The 15,516-nt window shown below is 43.6% G+C and overlaps 1 protein-coding gene across 1 annotated transcript in view; it reads left to right on the top strand.

The window, feature by feature from the left end:
• Positions 1–9,854: 9,854 nt before the first annotated feature.
• The window catches only part of itgb5 (integrin, beta 5), a 47,586-nt gene continuing 41,924 nt past the window's right edge, over positions 9,855–15,516 (top strand). The window contains exons 1-6 of the mRNA XM_076264010.1: positions 9,855–10,423; positions 10,721–10,806; positions 11,074–11,281; positions 11,590–11,839; positions 12,821–12,989; positions 13,846–14,007. Coding sequence (XP_076120125.1) covers positions 10,354–10,423; positions 10,721–10,806; positions 11,074–11,281; positions 11,590–11,839; positions 12,821–12,989; positions 13,846–14,007 — 945 coding nt within the window. The 5' untranslated portion in view covers positions 9,855–10,353. The remainder of the gene's footprint in view (positions 10,424–10,720; positions 10,807–11,073; positions 11,282–11,589; positions 11,840–12,820; positions 12,990–13,845; positions 14,008–15,516) is intronic.

A 15,516-nucleotide genomic window follows, 5' to 3' on the forward strand; every position in this document is an offset into this window, starting at 1 on the left:
GAGGACAGGTTACTTCATTCTTTTCTGTTAATTAAACTCCTTTTCATAAACTGCTGGATTGCTGGTGGAAGACATGACGGTGACATTTGCACCAACCTTTCCAAGGGGGAAAACATATAGAGAAAAATATATTTTGAAGAAAAACCTCACAGAACAAAGTTGCATCCCAAATGATTAGCCTCCATGACCTTTTTCCTCCTTGAAGCACTGGTGGTGTCCCTGAGAGCTTAGCTGAGACTCTGCGGGCCCTGGAGCAGGATTACACCCAGCTGAGGAGGCAGGTGCTCTCAGGGGCTGCTCTGGATGAGTTAAACCCGCTCTCTGTGGACACCCAGAGACTCAACACAGAGGCACAGTACACCCCAGCACAGGTAACCCCTGACTGTGTATTATTATTTACTATATTATTTACTATATCATGGGGGCAGCCGTGGCCTACTGGTTAGGGCTTTGTGCTTGAAACCGGAGGGTTGCCGGTTTAATCCCCGACCAGTAGGAAAAATGTGGGCGGAAGAAGTGGTTGAGCACTGCTCTCCCATGCCCACATCCACGGCTGAAGTGCCCTTGAGCAAGGCACCTAACCCCTCACTGCTCCCCGAGCGCCGCTGTAGCAGGCAGCTCACTGCTCCGGGTTAGTGTGTGCTTTACCTCGCTGTGTGTTTACTGTGTGTGTGTTACTCTGTGTTTCACTAATTCACGGATGGGATAAATGCAGAGACCAAATTTCCCTCACGGGATCAAAAGAGTATCAATACTTATACTATACTTATTACTTCTCTGGCTTATCCATTTTCACATGCAGTATACCCTTCTGCTGTATGTTGTTTTAGTCCAGAAACTGAAATTGTATCAGAACGTGACATATTACCAACCGTCCCGTATGTCCAACCTCTTACGTGTATGTGTCACTTAACCCTTTGTCACTTAAGCCTTATGGCACAAAAAGGCTTATTGTGTGATTATGCTACATTTCTATACAAACCAAGACGGCGGATTCCTAAAGAAACGCAAGCACCCACAACATAAGTGTATCTAAATTAGCTAGTATGTACCAAAAATTACTTTTTACCGTGACTCGAAGAGCTGTAAACAGTGTTGTAAGGCTGCATGTACAAATCCGGTTGGAGCTCCAGTGGAATTTTGAATTGCGACGAGAATTCTCGGACTAGCCGTTGATGTCCCGTTAGAAAGGTTGGGAATAGGCACCCACCAGCCCAGCACTAAACTCTGAGCGTGGTAAAGAAAATCGGATATTTCAGGCAGTAAAAGCCCCGGTAAGAACCAAACTAGATTTTGTTAAAATCTACACACCTATGGCTACTGAAAAATGTATTAAGGTTAATTTATCAAATGTTATTTTGAAGTATTAAAAAAACATCATTGTTTTAGAATTTTCAAACAAAATGGTTGGTAATTAACACGTTTACGATAATTCTGTTTGAGAATATATATTGAGTAAATTCTACACATATATAGAATATGTGTAGAATATACTCAAGACTATATACAGTGGGGAAAATAAGTATTGAACACGTCAACATTTTTTTTCAGTAAGTATACTTCCAATGAGGCTATTTGCATGAAATTTTCACCAGACATTAGTATTAACTCGGATAATCCACCCATATAAAAAAATTCAAACATTAAAGTCCATAGGTAGAGTTATGTGTAATAAAGTGGAATGACACAGGAAAAAAGTATTGAACACGCCTGCTGAAATTTTTTAAATACTTTGTGGAAAAGCCTTTATTCGTAATGACAGCTTCAAGGCATTTCCTGTATGACGAAACTAACCAGTCACAGTATTCTGGTGTGAGTTTGGCCCATTTTTTTTAAACAGATAGTCCTTTAACATTGAAGATTTCAAGGGTCCCTCTTGTGAATCCTGATCTTTAGTTAACTTCCAAAACTATTCAATTTAAGTCAGGGCCTTGATTTCCTTTCTCTTAAACCAATTGAGAGTTTCCTTTGCTGAATGGTTTGGATCATTGTCCTGCTGGAAGGTCTAGCCATGTCTCATCCTCATCATCCTGGTGGATGTAAAGATTCTCCCAGAACAAAATGACTATTCACCATTCCTTCAACTGTAGGGTTGGGCACCGAAACACGGTTCTAATATGGCACCGGTGCCGACACAAACGGTAGTAACTGCATCGAATAACAACGTGGATTTCGGTGCCTCATTTCGGTGCTTAAATAGCGTTTTTTTTTATTTTTTTTTTTATACGAGGCATCACTGCATGTCATGCGCCATCTCTAACGTCTAATACATCCAGTGTTTAATATGATAAACACTGGATGTATAAACCAGAGGGGTGCACCACATGAGTGGACAGTGTTTGACAGCTTGCATGAGCCCAAGTAGCTTACTTTAAAGCGATATCGCGAGCTCCTGTCAAAATCTAGCAGTGGGCCTAACTACACACAAGCAAAAGGCTATGAAACAACATCAACAGTAGGCTAGCCTAGCCTATATACAATATCCTTGCTAATGCGCTAACTGACATTTATTTGAAATGTTATCAGCAAAGTTGTAAGGTGAAAACTTTATTTCACGGTGCGTTAAACAACATAATGGCATGATATTAATCTTTCATGTGCATGAGGTCCATATAGCATCACAATGAATATGAAGATCATGTTAAAAGTTAGCTGGCAAAAACAAATATGTAGGTTACATACCTGATGTCACTGAGCTGTCAAAGAGGCTACGAAACCATCTCCGTACGTTATCGCTAATTAAACTCAGCTGACTGGTGTTAGCGCATAGCCATAGTTGCTGTTAAAATGCCTTCTGCTGGGAATCTTAACACTTCAACATTGACATGTAGCCTAACATGTTCAAAACTACTGCGTGTTATGGGTTAAGACATACAATTTCTTGAAGCATTTGGCAACACACTGAATTAACTGGAAAGTAGAGTCCCTGTTAGATTAGCTTGCTTGCAAATGCCGTTGTCCATGACCTGGCAGTTTTATGGCAAGCGGTTTTAACATACCTTATGGCAAATCGCCTACACTGGGTAAACTTGAAAGCAGAGCTTACCATTGTGTGTGCATGCATGGCAAGCTGTTTTAACATTTAAATGTACCGTAAAACTCCAAATAATAGCCCGGGCTTTTATTTTCCCAAATCGCCAAACTGCACCGGCTAGTATTAGAGACAGGCGTCTATATGCCTGCAAAGATGGAAAATATTATCGAATTAATTATTCCAAACACACTGAATGTCTACCTATATGACTAGGCTTTCTGATGACAATTACGGATCATCATTCATTTAGTGTTGAGATGTTGTTCATTGAGTGAGATACAGTAAGATCCAAATAGCTGGATAGCCAGAACAGATGAAACACGTTTTAATTACGGTAAACGTAATCTACAAAGAGATCGTATCACACTGAAAGCTCATATTTTGTCACTAGTAAATAGCCTATATCGGTCCTTTGTCAAATACAGTTGCATTATCAGCCCTGACCAAAACCGTTCAGGAATTATTTATGCAAAAGTGGAATGTGCTTAATGTTTCATTCTCCCTCCTTTTCGGCACGAATGAAACAGCACGAGAGAGCATGAACCATATTGTTTTCTCCTGTTTTGTATTTGCCAAATTTGACAACAGTCTACATTCAAATCATGGCTCGCGGGAACATATTTTTGACCAGGGGTGCTGAATAACAAAATAATCATGGATGTCCGACGATTTCTCCCCCAGCATATGATTCGAATTTAGACAGCTAAATACGCCATTTCACCGCCGTGTATGAGTAGGTCTAACGGCTCGTGTCCATTATTGCGGCGCATAGACGCTTGCAGACGCCTAGCCCTCTCTCCCGTCACCGCTTGTGGGCGTGTATAGGCTAAAGTGTATGGTGTAACGTTTTATTTTTTGTAATTACACAATGCCAGCTAACGTAGGCTACTAAAGTGGAGGTAGCCTACTACTGTTAACATATTTCATTGAAACACTCACAAATATCACTGACATGTTCCTCCAAAGCACATTCTGTCTTGGTTCAAGTCGCCAACAAGGTCTCTTTGATAGGGTGCAGTGGCAAACTTTTTCTAAACTTAACGTCTTCGCCACTATATAGCTTAATATATTTTCATAAAACCTACACGATTATCAGGCGGAACAAATCTTTCTGGCAGGCTATTGTTCCGGACCGGAAGACTAGAGCAAAGGACAGAACTTGTTTACCGAAGATGTACTTTCATTGGCTAACCGCCTCGCATTAACCGCTCTCATTTGCATAAAGTTCAGCCGAGCCCAACATCTTGACGCGCCGCCTCTGTTCGAATGGCCGCGCCGCCTTCCCAAGGTGCATTGCGGAAGCGTAAACCACGTCTTGCCGCTCTATATAGGAAATCAATGGGCTATGTGCGGCGCGGTGGGCGTTCGCGAACCGTGTTTTGTTGCCAGCATAAAAACAATACCATCGGACTATCCGCAAATTTTAAACACAAGGGATGAATTGAACGATGACAAAGTGGGACATATAGGCATAGTTCATATTGGAAAAAAAGTTATACAATTTGGAACTCTAGTTTTTCCCACCGCAGCAATGCCATCTAATCATAACGTGCGCAGTCTGCACCATACTTAAGCCCAAATCACACCCAAGATTCGCAACGAGATGAGCAGCAACTTGATTCTAAAACATTCTAAAACCTTGCAACTGTGACCAGACATGTGAATGCTTTGCGACGGCTTGTAACGACGTGTAACATCTAGCCTAATTCACACTGCTGTAACCTCCTTTCTGTAATGGTTTCGTGTCATTGCGAATCTTTAAACAGACGATCTGACGGTTTTTAGAAGATTAAATACAACCCGAAACTAAAAAACAGACCAGGCCTCTACTGGAGACCGGCCTTTAACCCAAACCTGTAGCCACGCCAGGCGTTTAAAAGAGACAGGCGTCTCTTAGGGACTCGGCGATTATTTGAAGTTTTACGGTATTATTCATAGGAGCAATGAGATATTGATAGTAAATTGAATATAACAGTTTAATTTCATGTTCAAATTTGTCTCATCAATAAAAAAAGCAATTCATGCTTTAGACCATTTTAATTTAAAATATTTTAAAAACAAAGTACCGGTTCAGGCACTGGCACCGTTTTAAAAGTATCGTTTTAGCACCGGTATCGGATAAAACCCAAACGATACCCAACCCTATTCAAAGTGAATGAAGTCTGCTAGTATCATGAGATGAAAAACAGCCCACACCATGATGCCACCACCTCCAAACCTCACTGTTGGTAGGGTATTTTTAGGGTGATGCACAGTGCCATTTCTCCTCCAAATATGGTGTGTAGTGTGACATCCGAAAAGTTCATTTTGCTCTTGCCTGACCAGAATACATTCTCTCAGTATTTCATAGGATTGTTCAAATGTGTAGCAAACTTTCAACAAGTTTTGACATGTTTTTCTTCAGCAACAGAGGAATGCGGGATGAGCGTGCATAGAGGGCATGGCGGTGGAGTGCATTACCTATGAATTTCTCTAACAATTGTACCTGCTGCCTCCAAATCTTTCTGGAGCTTTCTCAGAGTGGTCCTTGGCTCTTGGGCTACTCTTCTGACTTCCTGGTCAGAAATCTTGCAAGGAGATCCTGCATGGCCAGTTCATGATGCAGTGATGTTCCTTCCACTTGCAGATAATGGCTCCAATACTGCTTGCTGGATGATTCTGAAGTTTTGAAGTGCATCTGTAACCAGTTCCATTGATATGTTTTGCAACAATAAGGTTGCAAAGGTCTTGGGAGAGCTCTTTGCTTTTACCCATCATGAAATGTTTCTTGTGTGACACCTTGGTAACAAAAAACCTTTTTATAGCCCACCAGTATGTACTAACCCAGCTTATATTTTTTACAATTTGCACAGATAGGAGGGATAATTTATCTAACTACTTATAGTAGTTCCTTGCCTTTGTGTACTGCTTTTCTTAGCGTGTTCAATACTTTTTCCCTGTGCCATTCCACTTTTTTACTCATAACACTACTTTTAGACATTAATGTTTGGATGTTTATATATGTGTGGATTAATACTAAATTAATACTAATGTCCGGTGAAAATTTCATGCGAAAAGCAATACTTGTTTTCCCCGCTGTATATACGTTTTTTTAAGGTTACCGATGTTGCTTCTTTAGATTTGTATTTTCATGTCATATATTTATTTTTATGAAGATTGCAATCTGCAAGGCTGCAGAGGCCCATCCAAAGCCACACGGTGTTAAAAGTTCCAAAGTGGGCTCTCTGAAGACTCAGAGGAAATCAGGTTCCTCTAGACCTGGTAAGAGATGCAGTCTACATCCAAACATGAAATATCCCATCTGTATGGTGTTGACTGAAGTGTTACAGTTATTATGTATATTGAAGCCTCCTGGCGAGTTGTGCTCTAAGCAAAAGCAAGGGCTTTAGACATAGCTACTCTAAGGAACTTGATTCCTTTATATTCATCTCTACAGGTGGTGGTGAGGTTAGTGAGGCCTGGTACGATGCAGAGGAGGATCTTGGGGCTGCTGGCCAAAGCTTGAAAGAGGAGCGACTGAGAAAAGCGATTGAGAGTGAGAGACGCGAAAAATGTACGATTGTCTGTGTTGGTCTGCTTCAAATAGTATTGTTTAATCTACGCTTGTTTGATTCATGGACTCTCTTCCTGTTACAGTGGCAGATGGTGACGGCAAGAACATTAGTTCCAGCTGTGATGTTTTCATCACGGACCTCCATCAAGATATAACGGAGGTATTCTTATTCTGTCTCCTTCTCTCTCTTTATTTTTCTTTCTCTCTGTCTTTGTCTGTTTCCCCCTTTGCCCTCACACAGGGCGCTCCCTCTTACTGTCTGTAAATTGCCAGTGTTTCCTATACACAAATGGCTGCATGGCTCATCTACTGCCACCAGAGGTCAGCAAAGCCTCAAGTTAAATCCTCTCTCCCTCTGCAGGACGATCTGCTGTTTCTATTTGAGAAATACCAGCCCAGAGAAGCTTGCTTCACAATGACAAACGCTTCCAGGTAAATGTTGTTGTTTGAAATAATCCCGCTGACGCCCATTAACTTGATCTTAACTGAACTCGGTGGTTTAACATCGGTATTAGTCCACTTTAGTTGCGAACTGCATTGTATCAGATCCTTCTCTCTTCTTTCAAAGGAGTGGCAAAGTGACGGTGAGCTCTCCTGAAAATGCTGCGGCGGCAGCGCGAGAGCTCAGCGGCACCTCCATCCACGGACAGCCCGTCCAGGTGAGGCGCATCAGCAGACTACCTGCAGCAGGCCCTGAGGGGGAGCACACCTTCAAGAAGCCCCACGCTCCCTCTGCCCCCACACCAGCACCCTCAGGAGACGTGGCCAAGCCTGGGGGCGTGAAGACAAGCACTCCATACAACATGTCCCCCAAAGTGAGTGAGAAAGCAGCCTCTTCTGTGTTCCTTACTGATATTGGACCACATAAATTAACTAAGGTTTAGGCTTCATGTGGATGCAAAGAATGATCAAGCAAAATTAGTATTATCAGAGACTTTCTAATGAGGAGACACAGCACTCAAAAAATCCTCCATAGAAATGCATGGGGCTAGTTTGTCACGCCAATATGGCCGTTGTCTACATATATCCCACCCCTTCCTCGGCAAAACGTCGACATGTGAATACATTGAGCCAATCATATGGTGTGTTGTGAAGATATTGTGCCAATCATGTGTTGTGATCTCGCCGCTGGAGCAAGATTGGTGTCGTGAAGCCTTGCGCACGCGCAGTTCGACCCAAAGACTGTGCCCGATGAGTGCCCATAAAACGTTGGTATATGGCCGCCGAGTGGAGGGACTTGCCTAAAAGGACTTTGGTATTATCAAAGTCCTTATAGGCAAGTCCCCCGACTCGGTGGCCATCTTGGAAATGCACTTCGGGCAGTTTCCTGGCAGCTATTTGCCAATCCAAGTGAATGGGAAGGCATACAGGAAGGGGTGGGATGTATGTGTAGACAACCGCCATAATGCTGTTACGAACTAACCCCATGCATTTCTATGGAGGATTCTTTGAGTGCTGTGTCTCCTCATTAGAAAGTCTCTGGTGTAATGCTCTAGGGCATATGGAACATTCTTCACACACATATACTGACACCAATGATCTCTTGTATCTGTTTTTGTCTCTGCCTACCAGCCAAGCCGCTGCCACATAGAAAAACTAGTGAACATCAGCGACGTGCCCACAGCCACTGGCACCTATGTGCCACAGCAGCCGCCTACCAACGCTGCCGCCATGGGCAGCTTCGACACGCTGATGGGACGGCTGTCAGAGCGCCACCCGCTGGTGGCCCGGCAGAAGATTGTGGAGGCGCTGCTGGAGCTCCGGGCCCAACACCGCGGCTCCCTCAGCGGCCTGCCGCTGCGCACCATCGTGGAGATGACCTCTGACCTCCTGACTGTCAAGGCCTCAGTATCACCGTGAGGGGTGGTTTGGATAGAGAGGGGTGGGAACGCTCTAGAAGGTTAGGAAGGGGCTCCGAAGAACATTACTGTTAATTGTAGCTTATTAATGTTCCTCATAAAACTGTTCCACTGTTCCGTATGAGACACTGTTCCACAAGAAACACTGTTCTGATGTTTCAATATTTTGTTATCTGGACCATTCTGAATTTGAAGAATACTGAAATTAAAGTAATTTTACATTTTATACTGTGAGTGTTATCAGAATTCCCATATATCCAGGATATGTAAGCATATCCTAAATGCATATTCTGCAACATACATAACATTTTTAAGTTATTTGGAGTAATGGGATGTGTGACTAGACCTGCAGGGACCTTAAAAATATGTCACTATTTGGTCACTAGATGGCGCCAAAATGTTTGTTTACTTCTTTGTTCTGTCTGGTCTGAAGTAGCCTAGGCAGAAAATGGGTGAATGGAGGACCTGATTTGATTCAGGGGACCCAGCTGTTGGAAATGGAGATGGACACAAACATTTCGGTTTGGGGGTGGTCCCCATCTGAGCCTTATGCCACTGTCTGTTTACTCATATCTGCAGTGCAAGCAATGTCCACAGAAAACTACAGCCTATACTACCAAGTCAAGATTGGGTAGGCTATATGTGTTAAGTATGGTTCCTAGAGAGACCTGTCAAAGTGTGACAAAAACGCTACAGCTTTGTCTAGTTGCTTCTCTTGTCAAAAGCCAATGTCCACCTTTGCTCTAAGGGTATTGAAAGGTGACAATCGGCTTTCGCTTGGGTGGATCTCAGCTGGTGCTCACTGCTCGGACTTACGTGACCCTTGTTGTCAACACCTGAAGACATTGTTTTTTGAGGGCCTAGAGCAGTCTACTTTGCGCATTTCTTTATGCCACATTACCCCAAATCAATCACTTCCCAACAGGTGGTCTGTAAATTGTCACGTGACTGGTAAGTGACCTTTGCGCAACAGCAGACTGGCTATAGGCTACTTGGGAACCAGTTAAAAATGGTTTGTTTGTCCATCAGTACATTTGTGACATACATTTAGAGATTATAGTATTTCCCACTTCGCCAGCAAAATCGGCCTTGTTATAACGTTACGTTATAACGTAAGTGTTGATTCAATTATTGTTTCTGTTTGGCTGTAGGCTAGATTAGGCTAGCATAATTTGTAGCGTGCCCGTAAGGGCCTAGCCTACTACATTTTGGAAAACTGCTACATTGTCACATTTTCATTTGAATTAGACTGTGATTGAAATAGGCTCTTATTTCCTATGTAACGCCTCCACTTAGCATGTTTGTCTAATCTGGTAAACAAATGAAAGGGTTAAAGTGCCGCTTTCGTCTATCTTGCCCTCCCTCATCGCCTATGGGCGGAGTCTGTGGATACGCGCAGAGCCGTGCACAAACTTCGGGAGCGACAACAGGAATAGAATGGAGGTAAATCGTTGTCGGAATTGACGATTTTTCCTTTGGGAAGCTTACCAAGAAATAACGGATTGCACAATTGTAAAGACTGCATGCATAATACAAACTCGGCGTTTACTTTTTAGAATGGCAACTGTAACGGAGTTTCTTCGAACCGCAACATGGTAGCTCTCTAGCCTTTTTGAAATCACTTGGATTACTTTTAAAACCAGAGTTTGTGGGCGATAAAGTTCATTATTTCCACGACACACTTTTGTACATGTTTGCTCTTCATTGCGTTTTGCTAACATGAATTTATAATAGCCTACTTTGCCGGAGCGGATGGACACCGAGATGGGTTCAGCGTTCTCCAGAGAGCGACAGGGCAGAGAGAATGCCTGATGTGACTTATCCTGTTGGATGAGGATCCTACCACGTTGTCGCATATATTGGACGTAAATCCGAATATTTTATTCGAGTTATTTAAACAGGCAAAAATGTGGAGTCTCATGTTTCACTCTACTTTTTCCTGGATTGTGTTCGAAGTATTTATTTACAGTGTTAAAGGTAAGATTTAAACTTCATCTCCGGCAACACGACTAGGCACTGGAATCTATGAGATTTCAAATACTGAGCTTAAAATGTGTCTAGACTAATTCAACCTTAGGTAGAATAGTAGGCTACCTCTAGCCTATTATCTGTCCATACCACAAGACTCGGAGCATTATTATTTCAGATTGAGGCTACCGGTTTTGTGATGGGTTTCCTCCAAACAGTCTGTAGGTTAGCTGATTTTAAGCATCAATGCTCCAAGTGTACTTATGTATGACTGCTTCTATGGTGTTATTCATTTCTTCCATCCAGGTCTTAATGTTTGCACAAGTGGCAGTGCCACATCCTGCGAAGAATGTCTCCTCATTCACCCGAGCTGCGCCTGGTGCGCTCAAGAGGTAGGCACATGCATTCTTATTCGCGTGGTCATCAAAATAAACACAGCATTGTAAGTGTGGCATGTGAACTGCGCTGTGAACCTGATGTACCATTTGAAAAAACCCACTTGGGTAATTTCTTTCTCTACCGAAATCTTGGGAAATTAGCTGTATGAACATCCATAACAATCTTGTACTACTTAAGATGCATGGAAGGCCTAGGTTCTTTCAGGGTTCTTCTGTGACACCATGTATGATGATAACTAACAGTGTTATTATTTTAAATAGGACTTTGGAATGACACGAACTTTGACCTCACGCTGTGACCTGAGCCAGAACCTGCAGAAGCGTGGCTGTGATGTAAGATTCATTGAAAGCCCGAGCAGCACAGCAAGCATCGAACTGAGCAGACCACTGAGCTCCAAGAGCTCTGGTCAGACTCAGTTTGATGTTGTCCAGATACAGCCTCAAAGGATCTCTCTGAACCTCCGGCCCGGTATGCTCTCTCTCTTGGTGTCTGTCCCATAACCGTGAGTCTGCCAGCACAAAGGCTGCCGCATATTGCAGTTGTCCTTCAAGTATCCTTGTTTTTTATGCCCTGGCAAAAATAAATGTCTATTTGGTGCCTGGAAGTGCCTATTTGAAAAAGTGGCAAGTCCATGAAATGGTCTGGATCAGTGAATTACTTGGCTTTGATTTGATCAAGGTTGACAACAGAAGCTGAAATTCAGCTTGAAGTTATTGGCTGCCGGTGTTTGACAACATTCTGATAGTTATGGTTCCAATGGGCACGTTGTCTTCCAGGTGACCCGACTTCATTCCAGGTCCAGGTGCGACCGGTGGAGGACTACCCAGTGGATCTGTACTACCTGATGGACCTCTCGCTGTCCATGAAGGACGACCTGGACACCATCCTCAATCTGGGCACCAAGTTGGCAGAGGAAATGCGCAAACTCACCAGCAACTTCCGGCTAGGTTTTGGGTCATTCGTGGACAAGAACCTTTCCCCGTTCTCTTACACGGCGCCCAAGTATCGGGACAACCCTTGCCAAGGGTGGGTAGAATCCGTTGAGTGTTTTCCTTCTAACCATCATTCTTCCCTGTCTAGCTATTTGTGAGGCATTACCTTTTCTCACAACTTTTACTCTTTGTTGATTCTGCAAGTATTTGTCAGCATGCACATCAAGTCAAGCTGATTATAAGTTTCATTTCCACATTGTAAGGATATGAAGTGTGCATTAAGAATCAGAAGTGATACTAAATTTCCCAGACTTTTTTTTTTGCTGCCTCAAGAAGAACATCCCTTTTGTGTTCCTCTTCTCAGAAAAGGATAGTTTAGTTTGGAGTGCTCCATCCAAAATGCACAGCCTCACAAGCCTGTTTTGTTGTCAGTGGATCAGGGTGGCCTCTGGCCACAACAGTGACTTGCGTGTCAGCGATGCGGATGCTTGTGCGTGGGGGCTGGTGGTGATGCACTGTGAATGGAGAACAGCCTGGAAAAAGCTGCAGCTCGGTACTCCTGCCCACCACCCCCACCCCCACCCCTCCAGGGCTAGATAACCCCGCGCCAACCTACTGCCATTACGCCTCAGTGCCCAACTAGGTTATGCCCTGGCCTGTGAGGCAGTCACTGCGCCACACAGCAATAAGCCATTAAAAAGGTAGATGACTGCAGCGGCCTACAGATCCCAGCTCCTCATCCTCATGGCAAGCCTCCCATGTTATGTCTCTACTGCATTCAGTCTTATATAATCAAATAGTATTCATTCATGCGTGAGCTGTGCACCTCTGATGAGGAATGGAGGATATTGTGTGTGTGTGTTTGTTTATTTGTTTGTGTGTTTACAGCTAGGCTTACAGTGTCATGCTAATAATGGGAAAGGATGTTTTTCATTGAGCAGCAACAGTCTCCTTATAACCTGTTTCAAGACGCATAATCATTTTAGTGGCACAGACAGTTGCACTGAAAAAAAAACCAAACCACAGTCACTTGAATTTTTTGTAATTGTTTTCCTCGCTCTCTCGGTCACCATAGATACAAACTGTTCCCGTCGTGTGTGCCTTCGTTTGGGTTCCGCCACATCCTCTCGCTGACGGACAAGGTGGATCGCTTCAACGAGGAGGTGCAGAAGCAGATGGTCTCCCGCAACAGGGATGCCCCAGAGGGCGGCTTCGACGCCATCCTACAGGCCGCCGTTTGCAAGGTGAGATGTGACGTCAATCATGACAATGTTTGTGCCACAACTTGTGGGCTTATAATAATGACAACGACGACGACGATGATGATGATGATGATGATGATGGCTGTTAGCCATTTTCAGTCAGACAGAAGACACAGGCTCCACACAGGAAGAAAGGGATTAGTCCAGCTGAACAAACAGGAGGGCCCATCTGTGGCACGTCTCATCATGTCCTCCTGGTAGACTGGGAACCTGATGGGGTTCTCGGGAGGCGAGAGAAAGCCTGTTTTGTTTTTCAGAGCTGCAGTGTTGTTATCCAAAACATCCCTCGCAAACCGCCTCTTGTCTAATAACCTTACTCTACTGGAATAGTATGTATTCCACCAGTCTCTCCGTAACTCTCTCCCCACGTACGTGGTTGGGAAAAGGTCAAGATTGTTTAGTTTGACTGCATTAGTCAGAGACTGCTCGGAAGAATGGAATGGCTTTTTGTTTGTTGAATGGTGTTCGTATTCCGCCTGATGCACTTAGGAAGCATTTGCGGACAATCTCGCACCACCGATTTTTAATTGTAAATGAATTGCGGTAGAGTGGTGTAGGTTGATTAGAGTAGTAACAGCTAGCAGACTGTGTGAGGGCAGGGACGTTTGTTCTACTGTGTGAATGTATGTTTATTCATCACTTTGTTTGAGAAATCTGTCTTATGTTAGAATGTCAGCCCTTAAAAATGCGCCAGGAAATGTGAACTGATGAAAGCACCACTCCTAGTAGTTGTTCTCTGTATACTGTGCAATTCAGAACGTAAAAGACTCTAGACTGTAATTGAGAGCATAATCCCTAAGCCTTGGTGGGTGTGCATGTGCATGTGTTTTCTCTGCAGAAGCAGATCGGTTGGAGGAAGGAGGCCTATCACCTGCTCGTGTTTGCCACGGATGACGTGCCCCATCTTGCTCTCGATGGCAAACTAGGAGGCCTGGTTCAGCCGCACGATGGGATGTGCCACCTGGACGACAACAATGAATACGACGCCTCCACAAAGATGGTAAGCAGAAATGGTGCCCTGACCTGTCGGCACAGTCATCCAGATCACTTAACTCTGAATGCAAGATTTAGAGAGGCCTCTTCACAAAGATACTACTTAAACCTTAGTGTTAAAAAAAAAAAACTTTTCAATGGAATTCCTGTCACTGCTGAAGTCAGTAGGGATCCATGAGGACCTCATGTGGGTCATAATCTCACAGACAGTTTAGTTTGGAATGCGAACCTCCTTATTTGGTTACCTTCACAGAGAAGACACAAACTCCTTAAACAAATTGGGCTACTGGAATCTCACCTCATTCCTCTTTGGCCTTCTGTGTCACCACCTCTTGGCAAAAGCTCTTGGCAACACTAGAGAAAACATTTATTGATCTCTGTAGCATCCAACAGTGAGCAACAAAACCATATTTGTTTGAACATGATTATTTGCTGGTGATTCATACATTTATCTAAGTAAGTGCTGTCTTGATAGCCAGAGAATGAAAGGACCTTTTCAGAGGCCCTTGAGGGGACAGGAAAACACTAATGTAATAATAACTTGATCACTGTCATGCGCTGTACAATAGCAAAATGAATTCAGCCGACTGAGTAGCGATGTTTTGTTCTGGTTCATTCCGGTCCTCTCCGCAACCTCCCTGGCCTCACTGAACGACATAAACTGTATGGGAGATGGAAGACCTTGTGTTTACCCTCCTCCATCCACACACACACACACACACACACACACGCTGGCCCTGGATCAATACTCGGGAGATTTATCAGACGTTTCTCTGGGCAGCACGTCCCATTTTCAACCAGTCATATGAACCGTAACGTCAACAAAAGCCTGTTCCTCACGCTCAGTCTGTTTCTTGCTGGAGATTCGGCGAGGATGCTGCTCTCACTGATCTCAAACAGGCCTGACGTTGTGGTTGGCTTCATTAGCAGCTGTTCACTTCGACTAATGCAGAGACCTATTGATAGGGCCTGATTTCAATCAGTGTGCTTGGATATGCACGATAATTACTCTGTAACTCTCAACACAAGACACTTAACTGTATAAACATATTTGTGGGACAAAAAATTTCTTTTATCTAACACTCAAACAGTGCTGATAGACATTTAGCGTGCCCCTCAACAATCTGAGTAGATCTCTTGTAGGATTCGAAGGAGTACTTTCCACATCCTTGTCTAAAGCATTTTTGGATGCATGCTCAAGAAAGTGTTCCCTAGAGGGCTACTTGCGTGGAATTTATAATTTCACTTTGGCTAGAAACTGCAGAAGAGGACTCTGTTCATTTGAAAAACTTCCTTCACTTTTCCCCTCATCTTTATTTTCCATGCTCTTCCCCTCAACAGTTGATGATGTGTTAGCGCTACAGACGCTTTTGACTTGAATGAAACTCCTGCATGTACTAGGCCTGAAGTGGTATGCGCTGGTATGTTTAAAATGGCTAATGTAAACATTATAGGGTGAAAGAGACGGCCATTGACTTCCCTGTGTACATTTCCTGCCATGTCTAGAGGCTCAGTT

The sequence above is a fragment of the Alosa pseudoharengus genome, unplaced genomic scaffold (genome assembly GCF_046254945.1).
Source record: "Alosa pseudoharengus isolate Yale_2024_CS ecotype anadromous, Long Island Sound unplaced genomic scaffold, YU_APseudo_1.1 YU_APseudo_1.1_scf_3, whole genome shotgun sequence".
NCBI classification, from domain to species: domain Eukaryota; kingdom Metazoa; phylum Chordata; class Actinopteri; order Clupeiformes; family Clupeidae; genus Alosa; species Alosa pseudoharengus.